This window comes from Podarcis vaucheri, assembly GCF_965113315.1.
Source record: "Podarcis vaucheri genome assembly, chromosome: 4".
Taxonomy (NCBI): domain Eukaryota; kingdom Metazoa; phylum Chordata; class Lepidosauria; order Squamata; family Lacertidae; genus Podarcis; species Podarcis vaucheri.
In genome coordinates this window covers 36,784,244-36,805,571 of record NC_138762.1, presented here as the reverse complement: position 1 = coordinate 36,805,571, position 21,328 = coordinate 36,784,244, and the positions used below count along the sequence as shown (strand labels likewise).

The 21,328-nt window shown below is 41.0% G+C and overlaps 2 protein-coding genes across 3 annotated transcripts in view; one reads left to right on the top strand and one right to left on the bottom strand.

Moving 5' to 3' along the window:
* The window catches only part of RPL24 (ribosomal protein L24), a gene marked incomplete at its 5' end in the record, with an annotated part of 401,376 nt that overhangs the window by 305,220 nt on the left and 74,828 nt on the right, over nt 1-21,328 (top strand). The gene's annotated exons all lie outside the window — the stretch shown is intronic.
* NFKBIZ (NFKB inhibitor zeta) overlaps nt 5,370-21,328 on the bottom strand; it is a 35,204-nt gene continuing 19,245 nt past the window's right edge. Inside the window, exons 1-12 of one of the 2 annotated variants that reach the window (XM_082219732.1) lie at nt 18,233-18,583; nt 14,827-14,966; nt 13,308-13,344; nt 13,087-13,190; nt 12,247-12,998; nt 11,816-11,921; nt 11,421-11,567; nt 10,685-10,748; nt 9,736-9,905; nt 8,882-8,992; nt 8,574-8,741; nt 5,370-7,154 (exon numbers count right to left, since the gene is read on the bottom strand). In XM_082219732.1, the coding sequence (XP_082075858.1) occupies nt 7,101-7,154; nt 8,574-8,741; nt 8,882-8,992; nt 9,736-9,905; nt 10,685-10,748; nt 11,421-11,567; nt 11,816-11,921; nt 12,247-12,998; nt 13,087-13,190; nt 13,308-13,344; nt 14,827-14,966; nt 18,233-18,485 (2,106 nt within the window). In that variant the 5' untranslated portion in view covers nt 18,486-18,583 and the 3' untranslated portion in view covers nt 5,370-7,100. Of the gene's footprint in view, nt 7,155-8,573; nt 8,742-8,881; nt 8,993-9,735; nt 9,906-10,684; nt 10,749-11,420; nt 11,568-11,815; nt 11,922-12,246; nt 12,999-13,086; nt 13,191-13,307; nt 13,345-14,826; nt 14,967-18,232; nt 18,584-21,328 lie in introns of those variants that run through there. The other variant, XM_082219733.1, reaches the window with a different exon arrangement.

Genomic DNA, 21,328 nt, shown 5'->3' with positions numbered 1-21,328 from the left:
TGATATAGTTAATGTTGGTCTTCAAATAAAAGAGTTTATGTAAAAGTTGGAGACATGCTGTTTTGAGGGAAGATTTAAATTGTGGTGTATGCAACAAAACCATGAGCATTCCACATCATAAAGCAGCAAAAATGGGTAACTTGTGGCATGCCAGATCTTGATGGAGTCCGCTCCCATCAGCCCCACCCACATGGCCAATGGTCAGTGATGATGAGAGATGTAACCCAACAACATTTGGAATGCCATAGGTTCCCATTCCTGACATAAAGGCTTCATCTTCTAATCAGTTGGACAAGCACTGAAATATGATGTGGAGATTAGAATCAAAGGGAGGAGACAGTCTGCAAGAGTACAAGTTGTAGAAGATATTGTTTCTCCTGAGGATCCAGACACTGACGATTAATGGAGCATAGCTCCTAGACTCTTGTCCATAATCCACATGGGCCCTGAACTGAGCCATGCCTGTTGCAACTCTCAACACTTTTAAAAGGAAACTTGACTTTTTGCAGTTAGGAAAGTAATGGGGAACTGTATTGAGAAGTGCGGAATGAATGAACAAATGATTAAAGGGAATACATCGAAACACCCCACAAGCAAATTAGGATGAATGTTAACCTAATCAGAACAAATGCTCAACAAATATTGTATATAATATAACCTCCATGTAAGTTGCGTGCAAACAAATAAGGTTGAACACTCAATAAATAGGTCATTTGGAGGAGCCATAAACTAATCCAACCGCATTTAAGAATTGCCTTTTAGGTACCACTGAAGCAATAGCATCAGTGGGTGTTGGTTCCTCTTGCTTTCTAAGTTAATTGAGCTATCACTTCGTTTGATCATAGCTCATGTGCCATGTTCTTTAGCTGCAATCCTTAGCATACTTGCTTATTTGAAAGTTAAGACACTGAAATCAATGGAAAATCAATGGGACTTCAGAGTAACCTTATTAAGTGATAGGGTGTAACACAGGGATTTACTGAGTGTTATAGATGCTAACTACAAAGACTTGGATAAGATCAGCTGTACCATACTCTGATGGGCCATATAAAGAATAATCATGAGAGAAGATAATAGCAGATAATGACTGTTCCAACAGAGGAATTGACCAATCTAAAGAGAAGAGTGGGAGAAGAAATTGACTGGGGTGGCAAGCGCTAGGAAAACTGCCAGTTAATTAAAGAGCTGTAAGTGGCTATAATTAAGGATGACAAGAAGGGGAGAGGTAATTTGCAGGCAGTAAACTAGGCCATAACTAGCAAAGAGCCTGGGGGCCCTTTAAATGAAATATGACATCAACACGAACATTGAATCAACCAAAACAGATGCCATCAATTTTACATGTTCACGGATCTTTAGCATAGCTACATCTTTAGCAATGGACATTAATTATTTTCCTGTGGTGCTTTAGACATAGGAATTGATTTCTAATGAGAATTTATTTCCCATTAGAGTAGATAACCACACTCAAAGTACCCTTGGCATATACATAAATGTATTTTCCTTTATGCTTTACCAAATACATTGGCTCTCGCAAATCGAATAGGCTCAAACTAGGGTGGTATCCAAGTGGACATTTTGAAATCAGTAGATAAGTTACTTAAGTCCATGAAGACAGGTGGGTTTACCATGAATATGACTACCATTTGGATATCACTCCAAAAACTTAAGTTTAAGCTTTAGGGGTGACTGAACTTCCAATTAAAGCCTGCAGCTCTCACATTAATCTTTTCCATGTGAGATGTAAAAATATGGGAAGGACTTGAAGTAATATTCCCAGATTGTGAAATTATAGTGCAAAAGTGATTTCATGATTCAAAATCAAAACAATCATGTGAATTTTAGAGCTATCAACCTATTAAAAAGAATTATGACCAATCATTTCCATTTTAGTCAATCAATGTTGAAGTGTTTAAAATAATATTTGTAAGACAAATAAAATTAACTTACAATTTTAATAAAAATATTCTCACTCATTGTTAGAAGGAAATGTCATCCTTAATATTTCCTTTCTAAGCTTCCTATTACATTAGCACCCTAGAACCAAAACCATAAAATATGCTTATTTCTAGTTCCTCTAGATATGCCAATACCAGAAAAGAACTATTAATTTTCTGACTTTTCAGTCAGTTCCCAGAATGCTTTGAGTATGAGACAGAATGTAGGACGGGTTGCCAAAATTTTAATTTGCGCCCGCAGCATTTTAACTCAAAGTGCACACTTACATGTTCCCAAATTTTGCCTCGGAGTGCCATTTCACGTGCTAATGCATTGGGGGCAGAGGCCACATTTACACCATACAGTTAAAGCACTCTTATACTACTTTAAACATTCACTACTTCCCTCAAAGAATCTTGGGGACTGTAGCTTGTTGAGAGTTATTAGGAGACCCCTATTCCCCACATATAGCTATGGTTCTCAAAGTAGCTTAACCAGTCCTTTTTTATTGGGGGGTAGATGACCAGGGGTACGCATACCCCTAAACATTTTATGAATTTAGGTTTGGCCTCACTGAGGGGCAGAATTTCAATATGAGTAGAAAAATGAGAGTGCCGCTAAACATTTTTTAAGGGGAAAAAAGCACTGAACTGAGCTTAACAACCAATCCCTCTTCCCAGGGAATTCTGAGACCCATAGCTCTGTGAGGGGGATGGGGGTCTCCTAAAAATTGTAAGCACCCTTAACTATTGTTCCCAGGATTCTTTGGAGGAAGCATTGACTGTTCAAACTCATATAAGAGTGCTTTAGATGTATGGTGCAGATATGGTGTGTGTGCAGAAAGGTGCTTCCTCCATACTTGTCCCACATAAGCTTCATTGGGCAAGGCGGGTGATGTGGAAATTCTGTGGTGGTGGTGGTGGGAATACCTGTGAGAATTGCCGGAACACCCATGTCTCTGTGGAGCTCTTTTGCCCTCTGTGAGGGAATACAAGCACTGGTTCCACCCATGTTTTTTTCCACTGCCATGAGCTTAGGAACACATAATAGTTCTGCCTCTGCTGGAGCTCAACTGGAGTCTGCTCCTGGCCCATTATTCACCCTACCTTCTGGTCCTCCAAAACACTATGATTTTCAGTTTGGGGAATTCAATCCTGACAGTATTTTCTACCACTGATTAAAACGGGCCTGCCATTGGCTTTCCGGTTCCAGTCTTCCTTAATGGAGGCAGCTCCCACGACAGCAGATCCTTGGCAAAGGAAAAACAAGGATGATTAAGGGTCATTATCTTAGCTAGTCCCCCCCCCCCCCGGGACAGAGAGGAACGGGCTTCACTCGCAGTTCATCTCAATACCTGGCTCTCGCTCCAGCATGGAATGTGGGGGGCAGGGAGGCGCTGAGTGCAAAAGCACTTCGCCTACCGATAACCCTCCTATGCCGCCACTAAGAAGCAGAGATACTCCTGTTAATTAGAGCTTAATTTGGACTAATGTACAGGCACGTGCTAGAAAAGATGAGATCACAAGCTGCGGAATGGATCCAACTGCAAGGTTGTTAAGGTTTGAACTTCAGAGAAGACTTCATTTGGTGTAAAAGACGGGGGGGAGCCTACTGTTTCTCTATACAAGGTTTTTTTTCTTTACATTTATGATTCGGCAACCTTCCCTGGAATGTTAGTTCAATTTATGCATGTGCAAGTGAGGAAAGAGGGCATGGGATTGCAGATTTGGATTTTATGCATTAAATGGAACTGTGCATGCAAAAAAAGGGGGGAAAGGGAGGGATGCTTTATTTTGCAAAAGACACATATATATATTTGTTCACATCTATTACTACACAATGGAATACACAGCAGTGCCTATGGAATTTCCAGGTGGCCTGCCATTTGGTCACTGACATCCAACTGCACAATTTTTCTTCAGGCCATGTCCTCATTATTTGGGAAACTGTCATATTATTATTTATTATCGTACATTTCTTACCCACCCAGAGGACAGGCAAGAAATCTAATAAATAAGATCAAAAGCTGCTGTTTCCTTATAGGGCTCAGCCTGCTCTGCCACACCTGAAGACATCAGAATCTGAAACAATTAATTTATCAGAATAATATTATGAACAAGGTATGGAACTGTAACAGGTAGATAGATAGCTCTAACAAGGCTCCACTGTGAAAAACTATTCAAATTGTGCTTTCGCATCCGCATCATACATTTAAAGCACTTATCCCGCCCCACCTGCATGGAATCCTGGGAACTCTAGTTTGTTAAGAATGCTGGGAATTGTAGTTCTGCAAGGGAAACTGCTTGCAGGTTTCCCACGGACATCTGGTTGGCCACTGTGAAAAATGGAACACTAAACAAGATGGACCATTAGCATCATCCAGAAGGCTCTTCTTAGGTTCTTTTGTTCAAATATTTTAGTTTAACTGGGACATAGGTCAGAAGTGAATTAAGCCTACAGAAATAAAGGTTAAAGGGAGGCATAATAAGAGTGTAAATATTTAAACAGTTGCTTTCCAGATGAAATGTTTTGTGCTCTGTTGACACAAAGAATAGGGTAAGAGGTTTTTATTATAGGAAAGTATCTTTATGTTAGACATTAGGGAAACTTTTAAATCCTATTTTATCCTTAGACAATGGAACAAAGGGACATTGTAGCATTTTCTTCATGGGAAGGTTTTCCCAGAAAGGTCAGCTGGATACATATTCTGGTATTGGTGTGGTAAATATTTTTTCAGGGTGAGGGATTGGATCTGACGATGCTTAAAGATAACTTCCTGTGTATGATGAGAAAAATGCTGCATTGTAAGAGTAGCTGATTGGTAGGAAGGTGCCTCTTTGGTGGAAGAGGGGCCAAAGTCTCCAGCCTGAGATCAAAACAATGGACCTGTGCAATAGTATAAAACAGTTGTCGCACTGCCAGTTAAATGGCACTAAAGGAGCTTCTCTAGTTATTGAAACAGTGCAAAGCTGTTGTAAATTGATATGATTGAAATACGTTCATCAAACTGAACAAATGTATATGTACTTACTGATTTTGCATAATTCATCCTGTTAATCATGCAAAGAGACAAATGTCTGCATATATACAATAACTCTGCCGACTAGCCAGCAGGAATCATGCTTGGCAACCGTAGGTTTTTAAGATTTTGTGAAGCATTGACTACATATTTTCAAGATACATCCTCAAGGACTACAATTTTGGAATTTAAGAAGGGGAAGGTAGGGGAACACTGAGACTCTCAAGGTGCTGTTTTGTACCAATTCCTAAATGCTGTGTTCATCTACCAGGTTATAGACAACATTTGTTATCACTTGGAAAAGGAAAAGTTATTTGTTCAATGTTATGTCAAAAAGCCCAGATTATTGAACTTGTACCCTTAAGAAGGCCTGGATATCAGCAAAACAGTCGGCCAAATCATGAGACGCCAATGCTATTGATTAAACAACTTTATTCCAAAATGTATATCAGATATTACAAGAATAAGCTCTGCTTTGGAGATAACATTGCTCCAATTATTTGTCTACAAGACATACTTGGTCAAACAATATGATCAGAATAACTATGGAAAAGATATGCAATGCAGAATAGTCACTCAGGAAACAGTAAATGTACAGAGGGAGTAGACTTAAAAGCATGCTGCATAATTGTATAAGCAAATAACTATATAAATGTATTTAATATGCTTTAGCTACATTATCTGAAATACTAATTTGAAAATTGTCAACAACAACAAAAATAGTTACTACCATTCTTAAAACATTAATACTTGACTGCCTACGATACCTATGAGGTAAAAACAATACAATAGAATTAAATTTCTGCAAAGCCCTGAGAAATACTTTTCTCAATTCAAAAACAGAGAGACAAATTCAGCATATGAACATAAGACAAACCCTGATGGATCTTCCCAAGGGTTCATGTAGTCCAGCACCCTATTTCTAACCATGGTCAGACATATGCCTCTGGGAATGTCATATGCAGGGCATGAAGCAATGATACCCACACCCTGTTTCTTTCCAGGCAACTGACATTCTGAAGATGAGGTTTCCACCTCCCATCATCCCTGACCACTGGACATGGTGTCTGCAAAGGCTGATGGGACATTTTTACTGAGCTATCCATCACAATGCCAAGATTTCCTTTACAATTTACTCTGAGGTCAGCAAATTTAGATCCCATCAGGGTATATGTGAAATGTAAATCACTTGACAATTACACTGAATCTCATTTGTCATTTTCTTGCCTGTTTGGAGCTCTTTATTCAAACTAATTTGGTGTCATTTGGAAATCCAGTTACTAATATACTCAAGAACATGCTTAATCCCTTATCTGAAACGCACAGATGAAGAAGCAACTTTAACCTCTCTATAAATGCTTCTTATTAAGTTAGAAACTCTGAAATGAGAAGTGGGAAAATATATAATGGTGTGAAAATCAAATGTTACTCCAATTAAATGTAAAGAGAATAACTTAAAAATGGGGGGGGGGAATAGTCCAAAATGTTTTCTTTTCTTTTTTTAGTTTTCATAAACTGTTGCTGGAAAACTGGAGATGATAAATGTTCCCTTCATACTTTAGTCTGCAAGGTGACTAACACAGGTATCAACTCCCTCAACAAAAACATACCTATAAAAGCCATTAAATGCTTATAAAAACTTTACTGAATTCTACACAGAATTCTCAAATTTAAAAGTTAAAAAATTGTTTTGTCCTGTATCAAACTGCAACAAACTATTACAATTCGAAAATCACAAAGCATCCTATACATAGTACTGCATAAAACACGTATGATATAAATGTTTACTTGCAAAATGTTATGTTAGTATTCTTAAAAAGCTTATGTTTCATGTAATGAACAACAGCTCTAGAGTGTTTAAGTTTCTTTTTGAAAAGTAACAATTATTCTTGCCTGATATTTGTTACACTACTGTTGTAAAGTCAGTTAAATGGACCAGCTCAGACTGATCCAAACTACCTGGGTATGAAATATTCCCATCTGGTTCAGAAGTGTTGCCATTAACCCACTATATAATAGTAAACAAGATATTTTTGTTTCATAGAAACAACTAACATTTGCCTCCACTGGACAAATGGTCTATTTACAGTAACATCGGCTGCCTAACTGACAGCGAGCGTAGGTCATCGTTCACTCATGGAGCTTAATAGACTGGTGATCTCTGCTGAGTCGTTTTTCCTTTCAAGACCCGTCTTATCTGGAGAACAAAAGAGAAGCAATGGGTTATCAACGTTCACCAATTCTGACGTTATGAAAAAATACATTACAGTTCCAAATACATCTACTAACACCTAACTCTCATTGAATGTGAGGAGACTTAACTTCCAAGGAAACCTGCCTAGTACAGTGGTACCTCTGGATGCGAAAGGGATCCGTTCCAGAGCCCCGTTCACATCCTGAAGCGAACGTAAGACACGACTGCGTGTCTGCGCGGGTCGCGTTTTGCCGCTTTCGTGCATGTGCGTGACATCATTTTGAGCGTCTGCGCATGCACGAGCGACGAAACCCGGAAGTAACACACTCTGAAATATTTGAAATATTTAATATTTAAGCTGAAGTGTATTCACCCCGAGGTATGACTGTACTAGGCTGACAGTTACACATCAACTGAAATGAACAAAGCTATCTATCCAACTAGGTTTCCAGATAAATTCTGATAGTATAAAAGCCAGATTTCATCACCACAGCTGTACAGTCAGTCAAGTCAACAGGATTGCGATAGTTTAGCTGTTTACTGACCTGCCCATGACGCAGTTTCTAAAAAACGTACAGGGCATCAAGGATTATTCAGGTAAAGGATTATTAAGGTAAATAATCAACCCAAGCTCAAAAGACTGATGTTTACATCCGTAGCTTTACAGACTGGAATAGCTCAGTCAGTAGAGCATGAGACTCTTAATCTAAAGGTCACGGGTTTGAGCCCCACACTGGACAAAAGATTCCTGTACTACAGGGGGTTGGACTAGATGACCCTCATACTCCCTTCCAACTATATGATTCTATGTGCATAATTATGCTGATGCCACACATATTTTTATTTTTAGTTGCTCGACATCTTTTTTGCAGTCTGCTAAAATTACCCATGCTCTGTAACGTAAAAGAAAAAAATGTTCACTTTCAAAAGTTGCATATTTGGCATTTAGGGAAATAAGCAACAGAACTCAATAATTGGAAAGAACCGAACATTACACTCTCAAAGCAAGAGTCTCTTCTTAAAAATAAAGTATGAACTTACTATCTAGGAATAAGGGAGGAATTCAGCTCAGTTTGGATTTTAATGTGAACCCACCTAATTTGCAGTGTGCAAATTGAAACACAGTTATCCTCTGAAATTCATAAAATGCATGCATTGTTGAAATATATATAACCAGGAAAAATGGAAAAATTCATGGCACAAATGTTCATATTAGGAGAAATTTGCACTAAAATGGTGATGAGTTTTGATGCAGATTTTTATTTTTGTAAGGCAAACAGATATGGAAATGTGAAGACTGAACTTAAGACTGGGGGGTGGGGGTGGGGAGAGAAACTGAAAGATGCCCAAACTGACAGAGGTGTCCATCCTGATTACCACCCACTACACTTCAAAAGAGCTCCAGTTAGTTGGATCTCTTACCTCAACTCCTACAGGGCCATCAGGTACTAGGTGAACCGGCTGCTCATTTTCCAAGTTCCTGGCACTGGGATCAGCTCCCTTCCGCATCAACAAGCGAACTGCATCCAGCTGACTCACCCGATGCTGCAAACTGGCAGCTACATGGAGTGCGGTATTACCATTATATGCCTGGATGAGGTATGAAAGAAACACCATTATTCTTTTTTAAAAATGTATACGCAGGATGCTTTGTTCCTTCAAGCAGCTACATGCTGGATTAGACATAGTGCTTTATGCTAATCTCTAGTGCTGGCTCAACAGTAACGTACCTTGGCATTGATAAAGGAAAGGCAAGTAGGCAGCTCTAAAAACAAACGAAGGAGTTCCACATTTGCTTCTTCCGCTGCTAAGTGAAGGGCAGAACGGCCACTTTTACGATCCTGTCCAAGGGGATGGGGAGAAGCCCAGTTAATTTTGCACAATAAGCACTGAACCACTTACAAAATGCCAAAAATAATAACAAATTGCATGAAAACATAAACTGCCCTACATAGTTTCTTTTATTTGTCCCTACAACTTCGGAGGTCGCCACTAATATTTCCATTTTACAGACAGGAGATGAATCTAGGGGATAACAGGGGCACCTAACGATTCAAGGCTGGGGTGGGCTTTGAAGTTTGGAACCTTTATCTCCTCTTGTCCGAGTCTAACAGTGGTATCTATTGGGACACAATGACTCTAGAATAATTAAGACGAAGTAATTCCAAGCTTCGACTCCCAAGAGAACTTTCAGTCTACTGCTGGACTGATCAGTGTTTGCACAACCCAGCAAGAGTCACCCATGATGAAATCCCAATTAAATTAATGAGACGCAAAACAATTCAAGCATGTTTACTCAGAAATAAGCCCCAGTGATTTCAATGTGGTTTACTTCCAAGTATGCTTAGAATTCAGTTCAACGTTAGTTCCATTAAATTTAGTGGAATGTCTACCCCTTATCCTACAGACATGTCTACAAGGGCTGATAATAGTCCAAAACATCTGAAGGCTGAGGAAGACTGTCTGAAGCTGGTGCAGATCAACTGTTAAATGTGACACTGAAACAGACGCTAAAAAATAGTATGTGACTCAACTCACAGACACAAATCTGGGCTTGTTATCATGATTTTCTTGCTGTACTTACTCTGGCTTCAACAGAGGCCCGCATCTCAATGAGGAATTTGATGGTGTCTGCCAACCTTTTGCCTTTCAACCTTAATTCCTGGACCTCAGGAGTGTGAGGTGACTGCTGGCTCTCTATGTCATGTACCACCGCATTATGGGCCACCACTGCACAGTGCAATGCTGTCAAACCTAATAATGAAACACAACAAGTGAGCAATTTTTTAAAAAAACAACAACACTGTTTTGAATGACTCCCTTCTCTAATGACTGACTCAGAAACTTTAGTCAACCCAAATACCAGTAAGCCAGGTTTCAACTGCTGTTTGTTTGTTTGCAATGCAAACCCTTACAGGATTTTTAACCTCTTTCCTACATCACTTTAGAGAAAGAACTAAGGTAAAGTTGCTTGGCAACTGGAAGATGTGAAATTAAGTATACATATTTTTGAAAAGCCTTTCCATGTGTAGATACCCTTAACAAAAATATAGTTCAGGTTTAGCAGATACCGCTGTCCCAAATAAGAAAAGAATAAAAGATATCCACAGGTTTCAATGGGTTGTTATGATTTTTTATTCCTCTCCTGGCAGTGGCACACCAAATTTTTGACTTAAGTTACATGGGGCAGTCATCCTGCTACCATCATGTCCAGCTGCCTTGCATTCTCAACGCAGTGGAGCAGGCTCTGATTTGTATATCGATGAACTGGAGAGCATCAAGTGTAGGATGAAATATTAATGAGTATTTCACCAGCTTAAAAGTATTTAGTAGAGGCCCTGATTGCCTTCCCCTGCTCCAAATGTTGCTTTGCATTTTTCTATTTTGAAGTGGATGTCAATAATAAAATATTCCTGTAACATATTCCATATGAAATCCAAGGGCCGAAGCAGCAGCAACAACAACAAATTCAGCATGTTTTTATTAGGTTCTTTGCCTAACACAACACAGAAAAGGGATTCTTGGCTACTCACCATCATAATTTGTTGCCTCCCAGTCTACGTATTGGTTGCTCACAATGGCTCCTTTCTCAATTGCCTGTAGGTGCGAAATGAGAGCATACGTTAATCCTGTACAACTACGCACAGTGGTAACTGAAACCTCCACATATTATTCTAGATTATTTAGATTATTTTAACCAATATCATTCACTCACTAAATCTACTGAGATGGCATTCCACAGTCATGCAGAATATTAGAACTAAGGCTCACAGATTTTTTAAAAATATTCAGTCTTTTTGTAAACGGTATTAATTATAGTGAAGCCTACATCTTTCTTAGCATTCTGCAGAAACAGCTACCTCCAATTAAATTTCTTGAATGCTCTTTCTTTGCTCAATTTCCTTACTTTTGGGGTGTGGACAGAACTGTGCTACAGGATCCACATAGTATTACCACACACAGTCACTTCTAGGGGTAAAAACTACCCTTCTGCATTCAGCTACACTCCTCCTATTGTGGGGAGAACAGGATGTGGTGAGAACTTAGCTGCTGTGTGAGTTGGGGAGTGGCATGTTCCACAGGTCATAACATGTAATGGAATACTAGCTCCTTAGCAGTCATTTACAAGATTCCAAAGCATTAGTATTAGTATAACCCCCAAGTACTAGAGGCACCAAAGGAAAGGCATATTTTTTTTGGATCTTTACTGTACATGCTACATGTCAGGAGAAAGGGAGATAGTTGGAAGATTCAGCTCTGGCCGCTTACCTGAAGGACTTGTGCATGCCCCTTTTCAGCGCACACATGCAAAGGCGTCCTACCCCAGCAATCTGTTGTATTCACTTGCGCCCCAAGGCTAACCAAGTCCTGTACAATGAGGTGCTGGTTTGCAGCCACAGCCACCTGCAGGGCACTCTATAAGAACGAAAAACAAGATGTTCACCAAAATCCTACCAGAAAATAGCAATCACCGAAGTAGAATGAAATATTCCCAATAAGCTACAACCATTTCAGAGTGCAGCTTGCCCAATGTACTTCTAAGGCCACCGTTATAAATTAGCCGCCATGTTAACCTTTGAAGTTAATATTAACAGGCGTTCAAAGGTGTTTTGCATTAAGTCTTGGAGTCGTGCAGTGGGAGCCTGTTACGCTGAGAGCCTCACCTGGCCATTGTGTTCTTTAATATCCAGCATGTGTAGGGCTACCATCTTTCTTGCCAACACATAGGAAACTGCTCGGCGCCCCTGGGCAACTGCAATGTGGAGAAACCTGTGGGGAATAAATAGTGTGTTTGTTTCCTTTTTAATACTGAAAAAGCACATGTGTTTAAGGTGTTATGAAAATCCCTTCCCTTAAAAATATCCTAAACCCCAAACAACTTATGTAACTTGTAGACTGCAAGGGATACCACAAATCATTACACTGTTGAATGCACACCTCAATTTAATCCCATTTTGAAGGGCAGCCATAGAAGTCTGTGTGACATATTATTTTTAATGCACAATACAATAATTGACAATTAACGAGAGAGGTGTCTTATTGCAAGCATATTATCTCCATTTTAGTACTGGTTAACAATATGAACAATACTCACGTGTCACCATCAGCATCTTTGGCAAGAATTTGATCTTGAGAGATGTTGGCCAGTTTGCTTTCTTCCTGTTCCACTTGCCACTGGAAGAAGGATTTGCCCAGCTGCGCTGTGTTCCTGGCGATACCCTGATGTTGCACAGACATATTTGAAGTAGCCAATGGTACGCCATGTTCTTCAAGAGCACCACAGAAATTACTGGGTAGCTGACTGAAATTCTGAGGGTGGCTGCTGACATCAGCTTGCTGAGGAAGTGGTTGAGGGAGGGGGGCAGAGATGTCCGACCCTTCTGAATCACTTAAGAGAGAAGCAAAGCTTTGAGTAGGGCAGTACTGCAGTTCTTGGCTTTCAAAAACATGCTGATAGTCAGAGGACTGGCTGCTAGTGGAGTGCGGCCTGCAATCCATAAGGGGATTGTAATGCTGGGACAAGTTCTGGGTCTGTGTGGAAGAAAACTGATAATTCTGGGGTAGCTCCATCATCTGTGAGGGGCTGCTTGCTTGAAATGCTTGGTACCTTTGAGGAGGTGACAAAGTTTGTGCTCCAACCATCTCTTGATACTGTTCCCCTGGAGAGTTAGGATTAGTCATGGTGTGAAGCCAGCTCACTTGCACTGTGTTCAAAGAAACTGGGCAGGATTCATTCTTAATATTCATAATGTTCTGCAGCATATCACAACTGCCGTCTTGTTTGGGATCATTCATATGGGTGTCCTCCATGTTGCTATCCATTGATGTTGGTGTCTGTGGAGGTGTCTGTAAAATAAGAGCATGCAAATTTTGAATGATCCTGCGCAGGTGAGAAATGTGTCTCAACGTGAGCAATGACTAGAAAAATACATACCAGGAGGTGAGGTTGGAAAGGAGCTGTTCTTTTATAACAGGATACATCTGAAAATGAGTCCTGAGCTTTTCTTTTTCGACCATTAGTTAATATGTTCTTCAACTCTAATGAAAAAAAGAAGAAAAAATGCTAAGTTTCAGTTTGTACCCTGCTTTTCAAGTATGCTTTTCTAAATACTAACACATCTAAAGTACTTAAAGGATATAAGTAAAACACTGTACCTGTGTATGGGTCATAATTTGGTAATCCTCCTTGTACCTGTTTTTTAAAATTAAAAAATGGAATTATTTATAATATAGTGAAAACATTCTCTCCAAGTCTTAAGGCAGCTCTAATGACAAGAGGAACCATGCTAACTTTTTCTAATGTTATATTAATTAAGTTCTAAAATCACATTAAAATGTTGTGAAAAATCAGTACACTCTAGATATTTTCAGGAATGTTTTGAGAAGAAGCCCATCAGATGTAGACTGCAATCCTTTACAACTTTACCTGGAAGTAAGACCCATGGAACTCAATGAGCTAAGTAGATATGCATAGGACTGCACTGTCCTAAAACTCCATTATTAGTTACAGCTTTTACAATGTATTCTGATTCATCCAAACAAAGCCAAGCAAACTCACTAGGAGTTTCAACCTGCTATGTTATCTACTACTCTAGTATGGTTCCGGAATAATTTTAACAAAACAAAATGTGGTGGGAAAATAGCTTTTACAGTTAATCTTCCAAGCATTTCAACATATTACTCATAAATGTGAAGAGTAGCTGACTGAAAAATTTGCATGTGTGCAGGTAATTTCTGAAAATATTGTTATTCAAACTGATTTCTGATTCTTACTTTGTTTGGAAAGCATTACCTCTGTGAACGAGCCACTAATATCACAAAAGTATATGCATTTTCAGAATCTTAAATATTTCCAGATGATGTTGTTTTGTCATTATAGCTTAATCATACAGTTATATATTTGCAAGACAATTCAAGGAATGTATGAATAAGTTTGTAGAACTTGCTAATTAAAAAATCTGTAGCACCTGCAGACACATGCTTAAACTGGTACACAGAACTGCTGTATCAAGAGGACCCTAAATAATGAAATTTTTATATAGCTGTTTTCTAAAGCTTTTTTCCTATATATCAATAATGAATTTACTGTGCAACTGCTGGCCCTTATGTAGCTAAAACAGCACAAGCCATAACAACAACAACAACAACAACAACAAGCAGCATTTATATGCTGACTTTCTGCCAAGGCTGATTTACAATTTTAAAGGACTAAAACAAATGATATAAAATTTAAAGTTTAACTATGTAGAAGGGGGAGGGGTAAAGTTCTCAGGGAAAACAAAACACAGAATCGCTGATTATGAAAATAAGAATTGCCATTTTAGATCAGACCGAAGCTCTACCAAGCAGAACGTTTGCTCACCAACAGACTATACATCTGCAGAAAGTGTTAGTTTTATGATTCCAGCATCTGCCATACTTCTTTGAATTTATGAATATTCCATTTTTAGCTATCAAATCTTATATTCACCGACAAATTGAAGCGCAACAAATTTCTTTTTTTCAAAGGTAGGCAAGCTAGCTGCCATTAATTACCCTATCTAACAGGAATGAATTCCATATGCTAATTATGCCCTGTATACAGTTGTACGCTAGTGACATTTTAAAAGATGAGAGACTGTGCCATTTATGATTCTGAATAAGATTATTTTAAAAGAAAAGTAAAGTTCCGCACCTTTAATTCATCTGCACCATGGTCCGAGGACATCTGCTTGCTGTTTCTGAGGTGCAGCAACAGCTCTTTCACCGAGTTTTTCACACGAACACCTTGAAAAGGTCCTCTTTGTTGCTTTCCTCCCCCCATACGTTGCTCAACTGTTGAGACACAAACAATGAGAAATAAAATAAAAACACTGATAACAATTAAACTGAATATTGAGTTGGATTTGGATAGAGAGAGTGGATTTGTAAATAATTTTAGCCAAGAAGCATAGCTAATCCTAAATTAATTACACAAAACCTTAAAAGTATGTACAAAAGATATTTTGTCAACTTTGTTGTCACAAACACAAAAGAAACTTCTCTCCCCCCCCCAATTTGAAAGGAAGGTTAGAAGCGGGGAGACACCAGTCCCATATAAAGGATATGTTAGCATTAACATGGCTTTACATGAATGAATTTTCAGAATTACTTGTGCCTGTCACCTCCATAATGAATCCACTTGTCCAAGAAAATGTGCAACCAAAGAGATGAACTGCAAATATTACAGTCATTCTCTTATGTCATTATTCCTTTTAACATAGTCTACTCTGAAGGTGAAAAAACAGAAGTGAAAAGCGGAAACAACAATGTACTGTAATACTATCCAAGAGAGAAGTTGTGACTTCATTTTAAAAAGTACAAACCCTTCCAACTTTATATATAGAAGCACTGCAGTTTACACTACATTTAAATAATCTGAAAAACCATTGCTGGAGAACTGGAATTTCTGTCTAGAAAAAAAAAAACACCACCCCAATTTATGGGCAAATGATTTCCTCTTTACAGGTATGCCTAGTCAAAGCAATTAATTGTCCTTCATTAAATTGCCTTATATTGTATCCTTCAAGACAGAACTGGTGTCTACTTGAGAAAATATTGTGAAAGCAACCAAAAACAAAACAAAATATTTCAATTAATAAACTACTTCAGATTATTACTTGTAGAAAATACAAACCAATGTAAAATAAAAAATATAGTACAACAATAGTTTTCTTATGGAAAAAGATCAAACTGGCCAGAGAAATAAAATCATCACACTATATTAATATTATGAAGATACACACAACCAATATTGTTATGCTACCTTTTAAGATAATTCCTGAATGAAAGAAAATTTGTGGAAGCAACTTCAGCACTAAAAACACCATGAAATTATATAAAAAGACAACTGAGGTTCTTAACTGTGTACCATTTCAACTGCAACAGGTGCATAAGAAACAAAAGCCATTTCAGCTATAAGAAGCACTATTTGGAAATAAAAAATATTACATTGTTTAAATAAATTGTGCCTCTCTGCCTATTTATATTTGGTATTAGATAGCTAATGTGCTTAACAAATTATTTGATTTCTCCCTCAGTAATACGGCAAATATTATTAAGATTTAAACAACTATAACAAAAAGTCAATACAAGCCAGAATTTTGCAAATTTGCACTTCCTGAACACAAACACACACGAGAAATAATTGACAGAAGATTCTAACTCACTGGAAAGGGTCAGTAGGATAAACTCCCCTCAGACCCACATTAATTGGCATGACTGTAGTATCCTGCTTAGACGCTGCTTAATTTAACCTAAAAGCTTAAGGACATTTCCTACCTGAAAATGCTGGTGAATTCCAAACTAACTGATATAAGACACCTTAACTACAATTTTTCAGTTTCTTCACGAAATGGATACAAACTGCTGGCACTTCAGCAGCCTGCCGTGTTGTGCACTTGGGGAAAGAGTGCTTCTTGAGGCGGCTTTTACAGCTGCATCGTTCAGATATTGCAAACAGGTTGACGGCAACAAGTTTCTTTCATCTATTGGGATATTCCATGCAAAGGGTGAATCTAGACCAATGGGGGGGGAGTTGCATTTTGATGCCCATTCACTCAAGAATGAGCGGGACTGATCTCACAATAAGCACCGAGAGCAACTTCCACAACCTTCATAAAACCCTTTCACCAACAGAGCAGCACTGGGGGATGTGCAGGTGCAAAGTGTATTGCAACTTGAGATAGGAAACTCAAGGTGACTTTAGACATATGTTTACCATACTGTACTCAAAATCCACAGACCTTTTTCATTATGGAGCCGAGAACACATTCAATGCACTTGGTGGAGCCGAGGCTGGTTTACAGTAACGTTCACTTCCCACGTTATACTTGGGCATACTGAAATACTTGTGTGTATTTCACCTTTTCAGCCACTGATGTGTGTGTGTCTGTGTGCACACTCGCGTGCAAAGCGCTCCCCTTGCCTACCAATAACAAACAACTCTGCACTAACTTGCAAATCGGAATGAGGCACTTTGAGCTGTGCGGCTGCATATGTTCATAGCTGTCAAGCTTCCCCTTTTTTTATTGGAAATTCCCTTATTCCAGTGCCGTTTCTCGCTGCTATCCCGGATAGTTAGATATCCCGTAGACTGTCCCCGGGACAGGTGAGGCTGCTGATCCCTTATTTTCAAATCTGAAAGCTGACAGCTATGGCATATGTTGCAGCAACATACAAACAGGAACCCATGCAGTTCGGAAGGGCGAATTAGTGCCTAACCAAAGAAGCCATCCTTTTCAACAACGCTGAGAGTAAAGCTACACGGTGGCAGGGAAAAGAACTCAGAAGAAATCCCCCTGAAGGAGACTATGATCCTGGGTTTCCAGACAGGCGTGCACTGCAGGATCCGAGCTCATACAATCATAGAACTGTATAGTTGGAATGACCCTGGAACCCGAGCGTCATCTAGTCCAACCCCCTGCAATGCTGGAAACTCAACTGTTCCAAGTTTTCCAAAGCGGCCACGCAACGCAATTGGCATCAACATCTATACAGTTTTGAGGGTGGAATTGTATTTTTTGTAACAGTCTTTGTTTTATTGGGACCTGGTGCGATATGCATGCATATGCATATGCATACGCATACACACAAACTCTCTCTCGTCCGTCATTTAATCCGGATTCACCCTTTCCAAGAAATATTTGTCAAGATTTAAAAGAGCATCCTGTTGCCAGAGTCCCGTGGGTGGTACCTGAACGACCCTTCTGGGATTTTAAGTGCCGCCGGGACCCCCCCCCCCGGTCGTCTTTCACTGACAGCAGCAGCCCCCTTATCCTCTCCTTGCCCAAAACCTATCCAAACAACCGAAGTGCCGCGGAGCGTGAGCGCGCTCTCACCGCCCAGAGCGGCTTGCCAAGGCGCAAAGGAGACTTTATATACCACATAAAAAAAAGAAAGGAAAAGCGGCGGGACACTAAACGCGACGGGCCGACGACACCACCCTCTGAACGGCCCCCTCGCCTCAGACCGCTTCGTAGAAGAAGCGGCGTAGAAATCCCTCCGCCCCGAGGTTTTGTTTTTGAGGCTGCGCGCGCGACGGATGTATGAAATCTGTATACCTTCCCCGGCTGAGCGCGCGCCGCGCCGGGAATAGCGCCTCGCGCCGAAGTCACCGCCGCCTCCGCCTCCGCTACTGTGGCCCGAGTCGGACCCCGGGGACCCCGGCGAGGAGTGCGTGGGCGAGCAGCTCCCCTCGCTGGAATGGGGAGAAGCTCCGTAAAAAAAGGCCAGGTTAAAAGGGCTGCTGATGGAACCGTCGACGCCGCCGCCGCCGCCGTCCGGCAGCTCGTCGCGGCTGCTGTCCACAATCATGACGGCTGGTGTCGCGCGGATGGCGAGGAAGAGGCAGGCGGCTGCTTGGGCTCAGCCGGTGCGCTGACGGGGACGGGAAAGGGCTCGGCAGGCGGAGGCGGTTGCGACGGCTCTTATAGCGCCTCCACGCCCCGGCGACGAGGCGGGGGGAGGAGGCGGGGCGGGGCGCGGCTGCGTCTCTGCAAGCGGCACTTCCAGTAAGTAGGTCGCCGGCCTCTGTCAACAGCCCTCCCGGCTCTCTCGTGACTCGCCGCCTGACTGCATGGCAGGCGGGGTGGGCTCAGGAGTTGCCTCCAAGCAACCCGAAGGAGCCTCGCCCGCCGTGGCGCGCCATTGGGCACCTGGCGGCGGCTGCTGCAGCAGCGGGAGCATGGAAAGGGAACGGTTTGGAGAATTTACCCGGCGCTCAGAGAGAGGCGGCTTGCCGCCGCTTCGCGTTCTTCGGCGCCGTGTCCCGCTGAGGAGAAGGGCCGCGGGGGAAGACCTCGGCAGCTAGGGTGGTCTCTCTTCACATATGCCCTGTGCGTGACCAGGCGGCTAGGCGACGCAACTCTGTCCGATGAAGTTGGCGGTGATACCCGTGCCCCTGTTGCTCCAGTTAACATTTTCCTAAACCAAGAGATATGACCGAGATGTATGAAAATTAAGCGTGGCTGCTTCTCCCTCTAGATCAGTGGCGGCCAAACTTGGCCCTCCAGATGTTTTGGACTACAACTCCCATCATCCCTAGCTAACAGGACCATTGGTCAGGGATGATGGGAATTGTAGTCCCAAAACAGCTGGAGGGCCAAGTTTGGCCACCACTGCTCTAGATCAGTTCTAACATTTGGGAGTGTGCCTATGAAGCTGAACAGTGGGAAATTATGGAACAAAGAATGTACCTCTCGTAGTCGAACTATGGAATTTATTTCCGCAAGATAGATGGCAATGAGATTTTGCATTGGTATGGTCGGAGCTGGGAATTAATCTGTCTTCATAGAAGGCGTGACTACTTCCACTTGTCTGCAATTCCTACCTGCATTTATTGTTAATAATAATAATAAATTAGCACTATTAACCCAAGCAATCCCATTCAGATGATGAAACTCCACTGCAGCTCTCACTGTCAACCCTTAGTTTGGTTATCTGTTATCACCCTGTTTCCAAATATATTATGGCATGAACCAGGCTTCTCCAACTTGGTAGCCTCCCAATATTGTTGGCCTACAACTCCCATCAATCCCAACCATCAAGGCCATGGATGATGGGAAGGTCATGGGTGATGGGAATTGAAGTCCAGGAACGTCTTGAGGGCCACAGGTTCCCCATCCCTGACATGCCATAATTAAAAGGGTACAGGATTGCCCCTTTAGCGAAGGTAACAAAAAAAGCCTCCACCATTACAAGCTTCCAAACGCTATACCTTATAAATAAATATTCAATTTATTAAGCTAATAAACTGAAACATGATGTAGATGATCTACCTAATGAGGGTTATGAATGTTCCTAATTGATAAAATATAAATTGCCAAAGGGACACCAAATTTTAAAATGCTGAAAACTAATACATTATCCCTTTAATATAGGCATGTATTTTCCTAATTTTTAGGAAAACAAACAAACTGCATATATATATTATTCAAGGTTGTTGAAGAAGGCACATTTTCATTGGTTTACTAAAGTTCTGGGCAGCATTCTAAAGGTTAGCAAGGTCTTCCTGCTTCACAGTTGCGAATTATTCATTTTAGCAACTAAAATAAAACTGTTCATTCAGTTTAAATTTTGAAGCAAGAATTTTGCCACTGCATGAACATTTGTGGAGGGGACAACCTAGTGGATACTGTGTGCGACACCTTTTCCATATGGGGAATATAGAGTGCCTGGGACCATCAAATATTCCTTGCATTGTCCTGGTCCTCTCTCCTTATGAAGTATCTGAGCCTTACTATATTATTAGATGAATCCTTCTGTGAGTTGGCCCATGTGTGTTTGTTGTTTCCATTGTTAAACACTGGGAGGGATCCCTCTTCTAGCACTTTTAATCATTGTTATGCTGGTTCACCACTTTTTTAAAAGAAGTGTTTTGTTTTCCATTACAACGATAATAAACCGACAGTTTTAAGAAACACTGGAGTACTAGTATTCTTACCACATTACCCAATTTCCTCTCTGATTTCGCACTTCCGCTGCAAGACGTTAAAACATTGCCAAATCTACAGCTCTATGTCTCCCCATGCACCAAAAGCAGGATTGATGCTGGAGTACTTTATGTACTTTATGAAAAGCATCCAAGAATCTCTGAATTTGTCCTTCACTCTAGGTCCTCTGCTAAAACTGTGGTGTTCCATAAGTTTCTTGAGTAACAGGAGCTGTGAGACCTTGGGAAACCAATCCTTATACGTACTGATATTTCTGCCCAAGCAGCAACCAATACAAACACAAAAAGATCCTTATGTGCTTGTTCCCCTTTGGGGTTTCTGAAAGCAACAGCAGAGCTTGTGTTGTATCCTGAACCTGTCAAGAGAAGCTACCGTATTTTTCGTCCCATAGGACGCTCCGTCCCATAGGACACACCTAGTTTTTTTGGAGGGGAATAAAGGGGGGGGGAAATGTCCTTTATTTCCCCCCCAAAAGCAGGTCGGGGAAACCGAACCAGGTCGAGGAACAGCGGGATGGCGGCGCTGCGCCTCCTTGCTGTCCCCCGAGCTTGTGGGGCTGGCCCATGTCTGCCCGGCGCAAGGGGCGCTCTGCATCAGGGCGCTTCGCCCGCCGGGCGGCAGGCTGCTATCCGCAGCATGGGGAGCTTTGCTGGGAACTCCTGCAAGGCTCCCCACGCTGCGGATGTCTGCCTGGTGAGGGGGGCG